The following is a 15,644-nucleotide window of genomic DNA, read 5'->3' as shown; positions in this document are numbered from 1 at the left end:
ATCCCCCAGCGGATATCGAAGCAATTGGTGGTGAAATGTTCACTGCACAGGTACTGATGTGGACTCGGGGTCCAGTCCTCCCTCCCGATGTTGTCCACCCATATCTGGAGTCTCGGTTTGTCTAGCAATGGGAAACTAAAAACAGAAAAAAGAGGATATTACAAAATGAAAATAATAATCAGGGTCGGGATTAGCTGTGGACTTAGAGAGGTGAGGGAACCCACACACACTTCCCCTGTTCCCCGTGCCCTCCTGTCTCTGCCTGCCCTCCTGTCTCTGCCTGCCCTCCCCTTCTCTGCCTCGCCCCCGGCCCGTCGTCTGCCATTCGCCGACAGCCAGTTAAAAATGAACTTTTTTTTAATGTTATTATTGTAGCAACATGGTTGTTAACATTTTTGAGAGCACCAAAGGGACTGTTGTGTGTTTCTGTGCATTGACAGTTGACCTCGCCGTTCTTATTGTGTTGTTTTGATAATGACGTGACTGCTGATCCATTTCACCCTTGTTACGTTCGTTTATTATACAGTAGAGGCCAAAAGTTTGGACACACCTTCTCATTCAATGTGTTTTCTTTATTTTTATGACTATTTACATTGTAGATTGTCACATCAAAACTATGAATGAACTAGGGCTGCAACAACTAATCAATTAAATCGATTAAAATCGATTATAAAAATAGTTGCCGATTAATTTAGTCATCGATTCGTTGGATCTATGCTATGCGCAGAGGCTTTTTAAAAAAAATTTTTTTTTTAAAAAATGTATTTATTTGTAAATAAACCTTTATTTATAAACTGCAACATGTACAAACAGCTGAGAAACAATAATCAAAATAAGTATGGTGCCAGTATGCTGTTTTTTTTCAATAAAATACTGGAAAGGATAGAAATGTAGTTAGTCTCTTTTATCCGATTATTAATCGATTAATCGAAGTAATAATCGACAGATTAATCGATTATCAAATTAATCGTTAGTTGCAGCCCTAGAATGAACACATGTGGAGTTATGTACTTAACAAAAAAAGGTGAAATTACTGAAAACATGTTTTATATTCTAGTTCCTTCAAAATAGCCACCCTTTGCTCCGATTGCTTTTTTGCACACTCTCTGCATTCTCTCGTTGAGCTTCAAGAGGTAGTCACCTGAAACGGTTTGCACTTCACAGGTGTGCTTGAAGCTCATCGAGAGAATGTCGAGGGTGTGCAGAAAAGTAATCGGAGCAAAGGGTGGCTATTTTGAAGGAACTAGAATACAAAACATGTTTTCAGTTATTTCACCTTTTGTTGTTAAGTACATAACTCCACATGTGTTCATTCATAGTTTTGATGCTTTCAGTGACAATCTACAATGTAAATAGTCATGAAAATAAAGAAAACACATTGAATGAGGAGTAGGTGTGTTCAAACTTTTGGCCTGTACTATATATATATATATATATATATATATATATATATATATATATATATATATATATATATATATATATATATATATATATATACACATACATACACACACACACACACACACACAGGTCTTCAAAGTGTGCATTCTTTTAGTAAAATTGGGACTTTTGTCGAGGTTATAAATTATTATTCATGTTTACATTGTCACTTATGGAAAACTATGCTTCGCTATATACATTTTTCGATTCACAAACCATGTTCAAGAACCAAATCATTTCTTAAATCGCGGTTCCAATATATTAAACCGGGGGTCCCCAAACTTTTTGACTCGTGGCCGCAATTGGGTTAAAAAAATTTGCCCAGGGGCCGGGCTGTGTGTGTGTATATATATATATATATATATATATATATATATATATATATATATATATATATATATATATATATATATATAGTCGAGGTTTCTGTGGTTTATCCGTTATACAGTGCTCAATAGTAGAGTGGGATATACGTTAGGTCAGGAACAAACACAGAGGCTAGATCATCCCTACAAGCCTGTTTCGCAGGTTTCCGTTTTATTGAAGTAACATAAGTAACTTTATTGAAGTAATATTTCAAGGGAAACCTGCGAAATAGGCTTGTAGGGATGATATAGCCTTTGTTTTCTCCTGACGTAACGTGTATGTATATATATATATATATATATATATATATATATATATATATATATATATATATATATATATATATATATATATATATATATATATATATATATATATATATATATATATATATATACATATTAGGGCTGCAACTAATCGATTAAAATCGATTATAAAATAAGTTGGTGATTAATTTAGTCATCTACGGATCTGCGCTATGCGCATGCGCGGAGGCAATTTTTAAAAAAAATTATTATTATTTTTATAAACCTTTATTTATAAACTGCAACATGTACAAACAGCTGAGAAACAATATCAAAATAAGTTTGTGCCAGTATGCTGTTTTTAAAAAATAAAATACTGGAAAGGATAGAAATGTAGTTTGTCTCTTTTATCCAATTATTAACCGATTAATCGAAGTAATAATCGACAGATTAATCGATTATCAAATGAATCGTTAGTTGCAGCCCTAATATATATATATACACATGTATATATATATATATATATATATATATATATATATATATATATATATATATATATATATATATATATATATATATATATATATATATATATATGTATGTATATATATATATATATATATATATATATATATATATATATATATATATATATGCATGTGTAATATATATATATATATATATATATATATATATATATATATATATATATATATATATATATATACACATATTAGGGATGCAACTAATCGATTAAAATCGATTATAAAAATAGTTGGTGATTAATTTAGTCATCTACGGATCTGCGCTATGCGCATGCGCGGAGGCCATTTTTTTTTTTTTTTTTTTTTTTTTTAATAAACCTTTATTTATAAACTGCAACATGTACAAACAGCTGAGAAACAATAATCAAAATAAGTTTGTGCCAGTATGCTGTTTTTAAAAAAAATAAAATACTGGAAAGGATAGAAATGTAGTTTGTCTCTTTTATCCAATTATTAATCGAAGTAATAATCGACAGATTAATCGATTATCAAATGAATCGTTAGTTGCAGCCATAATATATATATATACACATGTATATATTCCTCGCGCACTAATTGACTGAAAGAGCACGCACTTTCCGCACGCTCGCCCGATGTCACGTTATCGATGGGAAATGCATTTTTAGACAATATGATTTCCCTGAGTGGCTAGGAGACCCTGAGAGTAACAAGCGGTAGAACATTTATTAGAAAGGACAGATTTAAAATAATAATAAAGTTAAAGTACCAACCACGAGAACACTGAGTAGGATAATAATAAATAAATTAAAACAATATATATTTTTTTTCCGACTTCGGATAAGCGGAAGAAGATGGATGGATGGATAGATATATTTTTTTTAACGTGGGACTAATTTAGGATGCTGGCGGGCCCCCGGGCCTGTTGTTAAGGGACCACTGTATTAAACAGTGTACATTTTTTATTGATATACTTTGTGATTCTTTTATAGGGTGGGGCGTGGTTTCATCTGGGAACGCCTCCAGAATCGAAGGTCTTGCAGACTGAAAATAACAAGGTTATAACAGTGACTGAGGAGTAACATTTACACCAAAGCATATCCAATACATTTACACCACAAGTAATTGTTATTAAGGTATTCAAATCACAGACCCCCAATTAATAAACAACTCGAGTGGTAGCTTCTAACAAGATATTACTCATGTTGTTTTAGTTATGTGGAGGGCCCCTAACTAACAGATGATTGTCATATACATTATTTAATTGAATTGTAAATTAAACTGAACATTTTGAATCATCCACAACACACGTTCTGCAGTAGTTGTATGCTACATCACAAGATGGCCATCTTACGGGTAGAAGCTGATTCTCTTGTTGTCTCGCCTCGACGCAGACCCACCGCGGTTCCTGCACACTTTGACGGCGCAGTAACGCGGCATGACAACCGTGAAACACCATAAAAACGTTTTAAAGACTTACACGTACGGGAGTTATGGAAACATAACAAGACGCCTTCAACCTGACTTCCGGGATTTTAACGGATATGACGTAACGGTTTCCGCAATGATAACAGTAAAATACAGATACAAATATTTATAAAACATATTTAGTTTGCATGCTAACACTCTGGATTTATGAATATGAAATCTACTTAAAAGACGTAAAAGTTTTATTGCATTCTGCAACTCTTGAATACAATTACAGTGTAAAAACAAAGCCGGAACAAACCGTACATTCTTTAGGTGTTAATTAAACATGCATTGTATAATAATAATAATAAATAATAATTCATATAAATATAATTCTACTGAAGACAGAACAACCGTGAAATACCTTAAAACGTTTTATGGGCTTGTACGTACGGGAGCTATGGAAACATAACAAAACGCGTTCAACCTGACTTCCGGGATTTCAACGGATATGACGTAACGGTTTCCACAATGATAACAGTATATTACAGAGATCCAACAGTTCCAACAACGATAATCCAGTATATTTATACATTAACGAGAAGTAACACACACACATAACGGTGTAATAAATAATATACCAAAGAAATATATACATTTAGATAAATAAATAGAACAAGTAACATAACATTTGCGAGGAATAACACTAAAATAAAATAAAAAGCAAATAGTAGTATCGGGCTATACAATTATATTTTCTTTGATGTTGATCATTTTCATAATTATTTTCAGAATGTGGGAGTTTGAACGCATCATAATTAAATTATCCCCTCAACTCCCCCCAAAATGGATTAACTGGCTGGAATAAAAAAGACAATATAAACATACATCCATAAACGTGGATGCATGTGAAAAAGTGCAATATATTTATCTGTACAGTAACCTATTTATTTATTTAAATATGCACCTTATTGCTTTTTTATCCTGCACTACCATGAGCTTATGTAACGAAATGTCGTTCTTATCTGTACTGTAAAGTTCAAATTTGAATGACAATAAAAAGGAAGTCTAAGTGTAAGTCTTTATCATGGCCTTTTTGCTTTCCTTTGTAATTATTAGTGAGTTATACACATGTTTTAATTCAGAATAAAACACAAAATATTTGGTTTGCATACTAAAACTCTGGATTTATGAGTATTAAATCTACCTTAAAGACGTAGCAGTTTTATTGTCTTCTGCAACTCTTGATAAAATTATAATGTAAAAGCAAAGCCGGAACAAAACGTACATGTACAGTGTACATTCTTTAGGTCTTAGTTAAACATGAATTTTATTAATATAAATATAATTCTAATGAAGACAGAATAACCGTGAAAGACCTTAAAACGTGTTATGGGTTTATACGTATGGGAGTTATGGAAACATAACAAAACGCGTTTAACCTGACTTCCGGGATTTCAACGGATATGACGTATCGGTTTCCGCAATGATAACAGTATAAAACATATCCAACAGTTCCAACAACGATAATCCAGTATGTTTGTACATTAACGAGAAGTAACACACAAACATAACGGTGTAATAAATAATATACAAATAATATATATACATATAGATAAATAAATAGAACAAGTAACATAACATGTGCGAGGAATAACACTAAAATAAAATAAAAGCAAATACAAGTATCAGGCTATACAATTATATTTTCTTCGATGTTATTCGTCTTCATATTTTGTTTTAGAATGTGGGAGGTTATCATGGCCTTTTTGCTTAATAGTGAGTTATACACATGTTTTAACTCAGAATAAAACAAAAAATATTTGGTTTGCATGCTAAAACTCTGGATTTATGAGTGTTAAATCTACCTAAAAGACCTAACAGTTTTATTTATTGCATTCTGCAACTCTTGATTAAAATTGCAATGTAAAAAACAAAGCTGGTGTTGTACCGAAATCTGTTACCCATCGGAATTTGTAACTCCAGGGGGCGATGTTCCCATGGCGTTTGTTTGATGGTTAAACGGCAAGCCCAAGGAGGAGGAGAAGAAGAACGCTTGTGTAAATAGCGTAAACTATCCTTAATGCTGAAACGTCAGTTGTCAGAATTTCAGCATTAATAAATTACACATATTCTGGAAATCAATGACTTACTTTCATTATAGTATGAGTCCATTGTATCAGCTGTTATGTGTAATTTATTAATGCTGAAATTCTGACAACTGACGTTTCAGCATTAAGGATAGTTTACGCCATTTACGCAAGCGTTCTTCTTCTCCTCCTCCTTGGGCTTGCCGTTTAACCATCAAACCAACGCCATGGGAACATCGCCCCCTGGAGTTACAAATTCCGATGGGTAACAGATTTCGGTACAACACCGGAACAAAACGTACATGTCCCGTGTTAATTAAACATGTATTGTATTAATATGAATATTAATATCATTTTAACTGAAGACAGAATAACCGTGAAATACATTAAAACGTTTTTATAGGCTTATACGTACGGGAGTTATGGAAACATAACAAACGCTCTTATCCTAACTTCCGGGATTGAGCCGGATATGACGTTTATGTTTACGCAATGACACACAAAACGTACATTCTTTAAGCGTTAATTAAACATACACTATATGAAAAATCGGACAAAATATAATTCTACCATATACAGAATAAAATGTAAAAATAATACATGTAAAGTAAGCGGGGAGACTCATCTTGTTTAGTCTGTTACGTGGCCTGCCACGTGTTCTGGATTGACCAATCACAGGGCTCCGAGTCACAGCATGAGAGGATTGAACCAATGGCGTTGCGAGTCGTGGTGCTCCGGCTCAGGAATGCATTACGTCACCACACGTTAGCTTGCGGTTTCGCATCAGCTGGAGCTGTCAGCAGTGTCACCGTCGGTCGGCGCTTTCGCCAGGTAATGCCAACTTTGTGTCACCTTTACCGCAGGTTAGCGCACACAAATACTCTTCGGAAGCTTTAATGTCGACTCTTAATGCGGATAATCGGGCTCACATTTCGGCTAAAGTTCTTTTCAGCCTGTACACGTAATTGATTCAAACAGTGTAATCTATTTACATAATGTTAGGTGTCAACTTGTTTTGGGCTGGCCTTTAAAGTTAAAGTTAAAGTACTAATGATAGTCACACACACACTAAATGTGGAGAAATTATTCTCCGCATTTGACCCATCACACTTGATCACCCCCTGGGAGGTGAGGGGAGCAGTGGGCAGCAGCTGTGGCCGTGCCCAGGAATCATTTTTGGTGTTTCTTTTTTGTAAAATGATTTATGAATTGTTCCTAACAGATCTCCCAACTTCCACCAGCCAACAATAGAAGGTGCCATGGCCACAGTCCAGTGTGTGCTGCTCCTTGTTCTCCACATTTTGCTCATCTCAGAGTTCATCCTGGCCAAAAAGGACTACTATGACATCCTGGGGGTGCCGAAGGACGCCTCGGAGCGCCAGATCAAGAAGGCCTTCCATAAGCTGGCCTTAAAGTACCACCCCGACCGAAACAAGGGCCCGGACGCGGAGGCCAGGTTCAGAGAAATAGCGGAGGGTGAGTGTGTGGACATTCCCAGCTGTCGCTCCTAAATCAACTGCATTTTCTTAGTACCTTAAGTCATTATCAAGTATTATTATCACTGGAGGATGAGGGTAAACATTTCATTTTGATAGCAAAGCTAACCATTAAAACCTCTTAAGGCCCAAGCTGTTTTTTTACATGGGTTTTTTTTAATTTCTCTTTGCTATTTGGGCTTATTGGACCCTAATTAGAATAAAAACTAAGAATCGTCTTTTTACAGTGTATAAGTCGCTCCGGAGTATAAGTCGCACCGGCCAAAAATGCATAATAAAGAAGAAAAAAAAACATAAGTCGCACTGGAGTATAAGTCGTATTTTTTGGGGAAATGTATTTGATAAAAGCCAACACCAAGAATAGACATTTGAAAGGCAATTTAAAATAAATAAAGAATAGTGAACAGGCTGAATAAGTGTACGTTATATGAGGCATAAATAACCAACTGAGAACGTGCCTGGTATGTTAACGTAACATGTCCGCACAATCCGTGACGTCACGCGCAAACGTCATCATACCGAGACGTTTTCAGCAGAATATTTCGCGGGAAATTTAAAGTTGCACTTCGCTAATCTAACCCGGCCGTATTGGCATGTGTTGCAATGTTAAGATTTCATCATTGATGTATAAACTATCAGACTGCGTGGTCGCTAGTAGTGGCTTTCAGTAGGCCTTTAACTAAGGAGCACTACATACGGAGCACTTTAACCTACAAAACAAATGTAAACAATTTCTGCTGATTTGTTTTCTTATTCAAAATGAGGAAGTCAGGATTAATGGCTGCAATGAGCACGTTTTGTAGTGCATAGTTTTTCGAATCAGGGTTTAAAAGTATGATGCTGATAAAACATGTTCTCTGCCCCACTACTTCAGAAGAACTGTTCTAGATTAGATTAGATCAATATCTTTATTTTCGCAAATTTTTTGTTTTGTTTTTGTTAATGTTTACAAACTCAACGCGCCGGACACAGCAGGACTTGGAGGGCAAAACAATACTTTTGAAGTACCAGTAGAGTGGGAAAAGAAGTTGCCTCTATATTGAAGTTATTATCATATATATCTGATGTATGACACTGCAGTGTTTCCCATAAACTGCCAAGATACCTGTGGCGGTGGGGGCGTGGCCACCATGACATCATCGAGTAATTTGCATAATTTACTACAATGATATGATTTTCTCTAAAAAGGCTCAAAAAATGTATACTTACTAATTAATAATAACAGTTTTGTTTTAAAAGTCCATCCATCTATTTTACAATATAATTACAACACTTTATGTACATATTTATATACAGATTTGAACAATAAGTTATTCACTGAAATATATTTATTAATTGTGGTTCTTACAAAAAATATCTTATAAAAATATAAAAGCTAAAATGTCTCTTAAAGCTCTGCCCCTTTAATTAGTGCATACTAAATAATTTAACTTTAGCCTACTACTACAACCATATTATTTACCAGCAACATAAAGTGAAACAGAGGCAGAGGTGTCCTGCCACAGTCAGTAACAAATAAACAGAAAACAGTAGTGGTGGTAGATAGACACAGAGCTTCATCAAACATCTCATCCACTGAACAAAGAGCTCCAAAAATCTTGAACTTTAGACTGCCATCAGTTTTACTCCCTACACTTAACCATGTGTTTCCTACTGCCTGCAGACTTTGCACCCTTTGTTATATACACATGTTGTGTTTCTAATATAAATACATTTAATAAAGTCAAATACAAATAAGGCAACAAGAGAAGTATCCTACACTTCTCTTTTGTAAAGTAAATCTGAACAGCCGATATGGGCATCTACATCAACTCTATGATTTGCCTGAGAAGCTGGAGAGGACAAAAAAATTAAAAAAAATTAAAATAATTTTTTTTAATTAGTGGCGGATGTACCGTCATTTCCGGACTATAAGCCGCACCTGACTATAAGCCGCACCAGCTAAATTTAGGGGAAAATACAGATTGCTCCATATATAAGCCACACCCGACTATAAGCCGCAGGGTTTTGATGTGTAATTAGCGTAGTATATAGGGGTTCCTGCTACCACGGAGGGGATTGTCGGGACAGAGATGACTGTTTGGGAACGCAAAGCGTCCCATTTATTAACAATAAATCTTTCAATCATTCAATCAAACTTTCACATCTTTGACATGGCGAACAGCATTCGTGCAGAGTACAAATAATACAACGGTGCAAAGTAATACAAAGTGCTCGCCTGTACGTTATCAAAATGAAAAGTATACCTGCACTTGTCACTTTCAAAAAACAAACAAAATTATGGCTAGTTGAGCAACAATCGTGTTCCCATGTTTAGTTTTTACTCATTTTTACTAATTGGTTTTTATCTAGTCTGCACTTTGTCTGTGTTATTATTATTATTATTGGCTTTTATCTAGTTTGCACTTTGTCTGTGTTATTACTATTATCATTATTATCAACTCACTCTATTTTTTATATTCCTATTTTAATGATGTTGGATCTGTGTTGTTGTTGTTGTTGTTGGGGACAAGTGTTGTAAATTAGCTTTGGCTACAAACACTGTGATGCATGCATCGGATAACTGTTTCAGATGTCTATGTTTTGGTATCTGTCCCTATTTCAAATAAACCTCTATAATAATAAAATAACCAGCCTACGGTATATGAAAAGTCAGTCTTTAATCATTGTGTCATCGTCTTCCTCCTGCGTACTAAAACCACCGAAATCCTCTTTGTCGGTGTCGGAGAAGAACAGGCCGTAAATAAGCCGCACCCTTGTATAAGCCGCAGGGACCAGAACGAGGGGAAAAAGTAGCGGCTTATAGTCCGGAAATTACGGTAATTCTTTCGTGGCGGGCCGCCACAAATAAATGAATGTGTGGGAAACCCTGACGTGTTAATAATTTCACACATAAGTCGCTCCTGAGTATAAGTCGCAACCCCGGCCAAACTATGAAAAAAACTGCGACTTATAGTCCGAAAAATACGGTACATGTGATTAATATCTGCAGAGCTCACTCATGGATGATGGTATCAGCATAAATTCAAAGGTTAACACGGAAGGTCCCTAATTTGGTCTTTTCCTTGACAGCGTACGAGACGTTATCGGACGACAAGAGGCGGCGAGAGTACGATCAATTCGGCCACGGCCCGCCACCAGGAGCGGGACACGGCGGCGGCGGCAACTACAACTTCCGACGACACTACCAGTCGTTCAACTTTGACGACATCTTCAAAGACTTCGACGTCTTCGGTCAGCAACAACAGCACTTTCACTCCCACCCCCATCATCAAGCCCACCAGAAGAGATTCTTCCGCGAGGCCTCCGCCGGGCACAGGCCGCCGCAGCAGAAGAGGCCCTTCGGAGGCGGACTGTTCGACGACATGTTCGAGGACTTGGAGAAAATGTTCTCCTTCAACGCGCACAGGACTGAGAGCAGGTTCCAGGGCTCGGCCAAGCAGCACTGCCGAACGGTGACGCAGCGCAAGGGCAACATGGTGACCACCTTCACGGACTGCTCCTGAGGCGGAAATAAAGCGCTCCCCGCGACAGAGACGATGCTTTTGAAAATTGAATGCTAATTTATCACTTGCGTGTATGGAGTTGATACTCCAGGAACAAAGAAAGTGGGCAACCTTTCAAATGATCTCAGGAATTGGCATAAGCTCCTTTGCATAGTCTCCACACAGCGTGAACAACATTTTGCATAACAAGCACTTGCATGGCAAGGCTTTTTTTCATGTCAAAGACACAAACAGAAAACCTCATGCTCATCGGTGAAGCTGACCTATTATGTGCAATACTCAGCACCTTCATGTTGCCTATTATTCATAGACGGAATATCACGGTCTAATGTCTGCACTTTGTGTGTGTGTGTGTGTGTGTGTGATGATTGTTAGGATGATGTGTGAACATGAATTAAAAGATTACACTTGCACAGGCCTGGGCAATTATTTTGACTTGGGGGCCACATTTAGAGAAACAAAATGTGTCTGGGGGCCGGTATACACTACCGTTCAAAAGTTTGGGGTCACCCAAACAATTTTGTAGAATAGCCTTCATTTCTAAGAACAAGAATAGGCTGTCGAGTTTCAGATGAAAGTTCTCTTTTTCTGGCCGTTTTGAGCGTTTAATTGACCCCACAAATGTGATGCTCCAGAAACTCAATGTGCTCAAAGGAAGGTCAGTTTTGTAGCTTCTGTAACGAGCTAAAGTGTTTTCAGATGTGTGAACATGATTGCACAAGGGTTTTCTAATCATCAATTAGCCTTCTGAGCCAATGAGCAAACACATTGTACCATTAGAACACTGGAGTGATAGTTGCTGGAAATGGGCCTCTATACACCTATGTAGATATTGCACCAAAAAGCAGACATTTGCAGCTAGAATAGTCATTTACCACATTAGCAATGTATAGAGTGTATTTCTTTCAAGTTAAGACTAGTTTAAAGTTATCTTCATTGAAAAGTACAGTGCTTTTCCTTCAAAAATAAGGACATTTCAATGTGACCCCAAACTTTTGAACGGTAGTGTATCTATTTTGAGGAAAACTAATACAAAACCTCACAATAATGTCTGATTGAATGCTGGTTATTTACAGCTACAATTCACCAACTCGAGTATTTCATATATATATATATATATATATATATATATATATATATATATATATATATATATGTATGAAATATGTGACTTTCAGTGAATTCTAGCTATATATATATATATATATATATATATATATATATATATATATATATATATATATATATATATATATATATATATATATATATATATATATATATATATATATATATTTTTTTATTTTATTTTTTTTTATTTACATAGAAAAAAAATAAAAAATATACTTGAATTTCAGTCTTCCGTTGGCTATCCATTAGATGGCAGTATTGTCCTGTTTAACTTCTCCGTTCATTGGGCAGGCAAAGCTTCTATTGTGGGAAAGCGGACGTGGGAACAGGCTGTCCCCCAGTCTCAGGTCCGTGGCCTCCAGCTCCGGCTGAATACCGGGAGTTTGTCGGGAGAAAATCTCTGCCGGGAGGTTGTCGGGAGAGGCGCTGAATACCGGGATTCTCCCGCTAAAAACGGGAGGGTTGGCAAGTATGCCTTATGCAGACTAAAGTCATAGTAAGTGTGCAGAGTAAAGTCCTAGTAAAGAGAAGCCTAGAAGTGTGCAGAGTAAAGAGAAGCCTAGAAGACTTGCCTCCCATGCAGGCCTCATGCAGAGGTGAGGAAGTGCGTGAAGTAAGTGCAGGGTTGACCTGGGCTCCGTGCTCCAGTAAGAGGCTCACACAGTCCAGACTGCCTGCAGAACAAGCACCACACAGCGGGGTGCTGCCATCCACATTCCTGGCATCCACCTGAGAGCCATCATAGCCTTCATATTTCATAACCTATTTGACGTCTCTGCTCACCTGTGCTCCGGCATCCAGCAGCAGCCGGACACACCTGGTGTGTGCGTGAGTGCAGGCCTCGTGCAGAGGTGTGATGGAGTCCACGGCCACAATGTTGACGGACACTCCGCTCTGAATGGGATGCTGCAGCTGAGCAGCCTGGCCCAGTGATGCTGCTTTGTGTACCAATGTTCTCTCTGACCAGCAGCCTGCAGTGTAAACACATTTTATTTATTATTATTGTGTACCAATGTTATCTCTGACCAGCAGCCTGCAGTGTAAACACATTTTATTTATTATTATTGTGTACCAATGTTCTCTCTGACCAGCAGCCTGCAGGGGTATATCATCTTTTATTTATTCTTATTGTGTACTTTTATTGTTATTGTGTACCAATGTTCTCTCTGACCAGCAGCCTGCAGGGGTATGTCATCTTTTATTTCTTCTTATTGCGTACTTTTATTGTTATTGTGTACCAATGTTCTCTCTGACCAGCAGCCTGCAGGAGTATATCATCTTTTATTTATTCTTATTGTGTACTTTTATTGTTATTGTGTACCAATGTTCTCTCTGACCAGCAGCCTGCAGGGGTATGTCATCTTTTATTTCTTCTTATTGCGTACTTTTATTGTTATTGTGTACCAATGTTCTCTCTGACCAGCAGCCTGCAGGAGTATATCATCTTTTATTTCCTTCTAGAAGGCTAATGTGACACACATCTTCAGTTACTAGCTGCACAAGTCACTTTTTTAAAGTACTTTAAAGCCACTTTAAAGTCACCTCTAAAGTACTATTTTACCAGATGCTTTTTGGAACAACTGCCAAGCTTTGAGCAAGACCCTGGTCAGGGTTTTTGTCATCAGTTAGTTAGGTTTAAGTACAATTTGACCACGCTTCTTGAATTCTTTCTTTCTTTTCACCTGAGTGTGGTGAAAGCAGAGTGAATTTCACTTGGGAAATGAAGAAAGTAGTTATTGTTATTTATTGTGAGATGAAGAAAGTTTTTATTGTTATTTATTGTGAGATGAAGAAAGTATTTATTGTTATTTATTGTGAGATTAAAAAAGTATTTATTATTTATTGTGAGATGAAGAAAGTATTTATTGTGAGGTGAAGAAAGTATTTATTATTTATTGTGAGATGAAGAAAGTATTTATTATTTATTGTGAGATGAAGAAAGTATTTATTGTTATTTATTGTGAGATGAAGAAAGTATTTATTGTTATTTATTGTGAGATGAAGAAAGTATTTATTATTATTTATTGTGAGATGAAGAAAGTATTTATTGTTATTTATTGTGAGATGAAGAAAGTATTTAGTATTTATTGTGAGATGAAGAAAGTATTTATTGTTATTCATTGTGAGATGAAGAAAGTATTTATTATTATTTATTGTGAGATGAAGAAAGTATTTATTGTTATTTATTGTGAGATGAAGAAAGTATTTAGTATTTATTGTGAGATGAAGAAAGTATTTATTGTTATTTATTGTGAGATGAAGAAAGTATTTAGTATTTATTGTGAGATGAAGAAAGTATTTATTGATCTCTCTGCGGTTCTTTTCCAGACTTTTTGTCAACTGGTGAGACATCTAAAACTTACATGCAATTATTTCAACTCATCGACTGGAAGATGAAATGATTTTGTATTCATTGGCGCAGAAGTGTTGAATGCAGTAAGAGAAGAAGATTTAAATGAACTGTACTGGAATAAATAGGAAAGTATATTGATGAATTAGCATGCATCAATGCTAGCACGTTAGCTTGTCCTTAAAACAGTGATGGTGTTGTCTTGTCTACGCACTGATATCTCCGAAGAAATAAGGCTGAGCATGTTGGACATCCGTCATCTTGTCTGCAGCAGCGGGATGAAGATGAGGGAAGACGCCAAGAAAACTACTTTTAAATAACAGCTGCGATGTTTACGTTTGGAACATTTCTTCTTCTCTACATGAAAACTCTCCTGCAATACTGCCGCCTGCTGGTCGCCTGCAATACTGCCGCCTGCTGGTCGGCGTAAACACGCATTTGTCGGGGGATTGGAAACACGCAATGCATTGTGGGATTAGCGCTCATGTGAAAAGTGTGTTTACTATGGAGGTATTATTTTAGTAACATTATTTACTATGGAATTATTATTTTAGTAACATTATTTACTATGGAAGTATTATTTTAGTAACATTATTTACTATGGAATTATTATTTTAGTAACATTATTTACTATGGAAGTATTATTTTAGTAACATTATTTACTATGGAAGTATTATTGTAGTAACATGATTTACTATGGAAGTATTATTGTAGTAACATGATTTACTATGGAAGTATTATTGTAGTAACATGATTTACTGTGGAAGTATTATTTTAGTAACATTATTTACCATGGAAGTATTATTGTAGTAACATGATTTACTATGGAAGTATTATTGTAGTAACATGATTTACTATGGAAGTATTATTGTAGTAACATGATTTACTATGGAAGTATTATTGTAGTAACATGATTTACTATGGAAGTATTATTGTAGCAACATGATTTACTATGGAAGTATTATTGTAGTAACATGATTTACAATGGAAGTATTATTGTAGCAACATGATTTACTATGGAAGTATTATTGCAGCAACATGATTTACTATGGAAGTATTATTGTAGCAACATTATTGTGGAATGATGTCTTTTAAATGCAA

At 35.8% G+C, this 15,644-nt stretch overlaps 3 protein-coding genes across 5 annotated transcripts in view; 1 reads left to right on the top strand and 2 right to left on the bottom strand.

The window, feature by feature from the left end:
* Positions 1–4,090, bottom strand: part of LOC133662944 (THAP domain-containing protein 5-like) — a 4,767-nt gene extending 677 nt beyond the window's left edge. The window contains exons 1-2 of the mRNA XM_062067158.1: positions 3,915–4,090; positions 1–135 (exon numbers count right to left, since the gene is read on the bottom strand). The exon at positions 1–135 is cut by the window's left edge and continues 52 nt beyond it. Of these exons, the coding sequence (XP_061923142.1) occupies positions 1–135; positions 3,915–4,000 (221 nt within the window). The 5' untranslated portion in view covers positions 4,001–4,090. The remainder of the gene's footprint in view (positions 136–3,914) is intronic.
* A 2,673-nt stretch (positions 4,091–6,763) lies between these two features.
* On the top strand, positions 6,764–11,481 carry LOC133662943 (dnaJ homolog subfamily B member 9-like). 3 transcript variants are annotated; one of them, XM_062067156.1, is made up of 3 exons: positions 6,764–6,891; positions 7,283–7,536; positions 10,629–11,481. In XM_062067156.1, exons 2-3 carry the CDS (start codon positions 7,320–7,322, stop codon positions 11,060–11,062), a joined length of 651 nt encoding a protein of 216 aa, XP_061923140.1. In that variant the 5' UTR covers positions 6,764–6,891; positions 7,283–7,319; the 3' UTR covers positions 11,063–11,481. The 3 variants fall into 3 exon arrangements, with proteins under 3 accessions (XP_061923140.1, XP_061923139.1, XP_061923141.1); XM_062067155.1 differs by having other exon boundaries at positions 6,876–6,923; XM_062067157.1 differs by lacking the exon at positions 6,764–6,891 and adding an exon at positions 6,951–7,188.
* Positions 11,482–12,427: 946 nt separating this feature from the next.
* LOC133662942 (ankyrin repeat and SOCS box protein 13-like) lies at positions 12,428–14,908 on the bottom strand. The gene is made up of 3 exons (XM_062067154.1): positions 14,758–14,908; positions 12,977–13,164; positions 12,428–12,922 (listed from the first exon to the last, which is right to left on the bottom strand). The coding sequence occupies exons 1-3, from the start codon at positions 14,801–14,803 to the stop codon at positions 12,641–12,643; spliced, it is 516 nt and encodes a 171-aa protein (XP_061923138.1). The 5' UTR covers positions 14,804–14,908; the 3' UTR covers positions 12,428–12,640.
* Between the last annotated feature and the right edge of the window lie 736 nt (positions 14,909–15,644).

Source organism: Entelurus aequoreus, linkage group LG12 (genome assembly GCF_033978785.1).
Source record: "Entelurus aequoreus isolate RoL-2023_Sb linkage group LG12, RoL_Eaeq_v1.1, whole genome shotgun sequence".
NCBI lineage: Eukaryota > Metazoa > Chordata > Actinopteri > Syngnathiformes > Syngnathidae > Entelurus > Entelurus aequoreus.
This window is presented reverse-complemented; position numbering and strand designations above follow the sequence as displayed.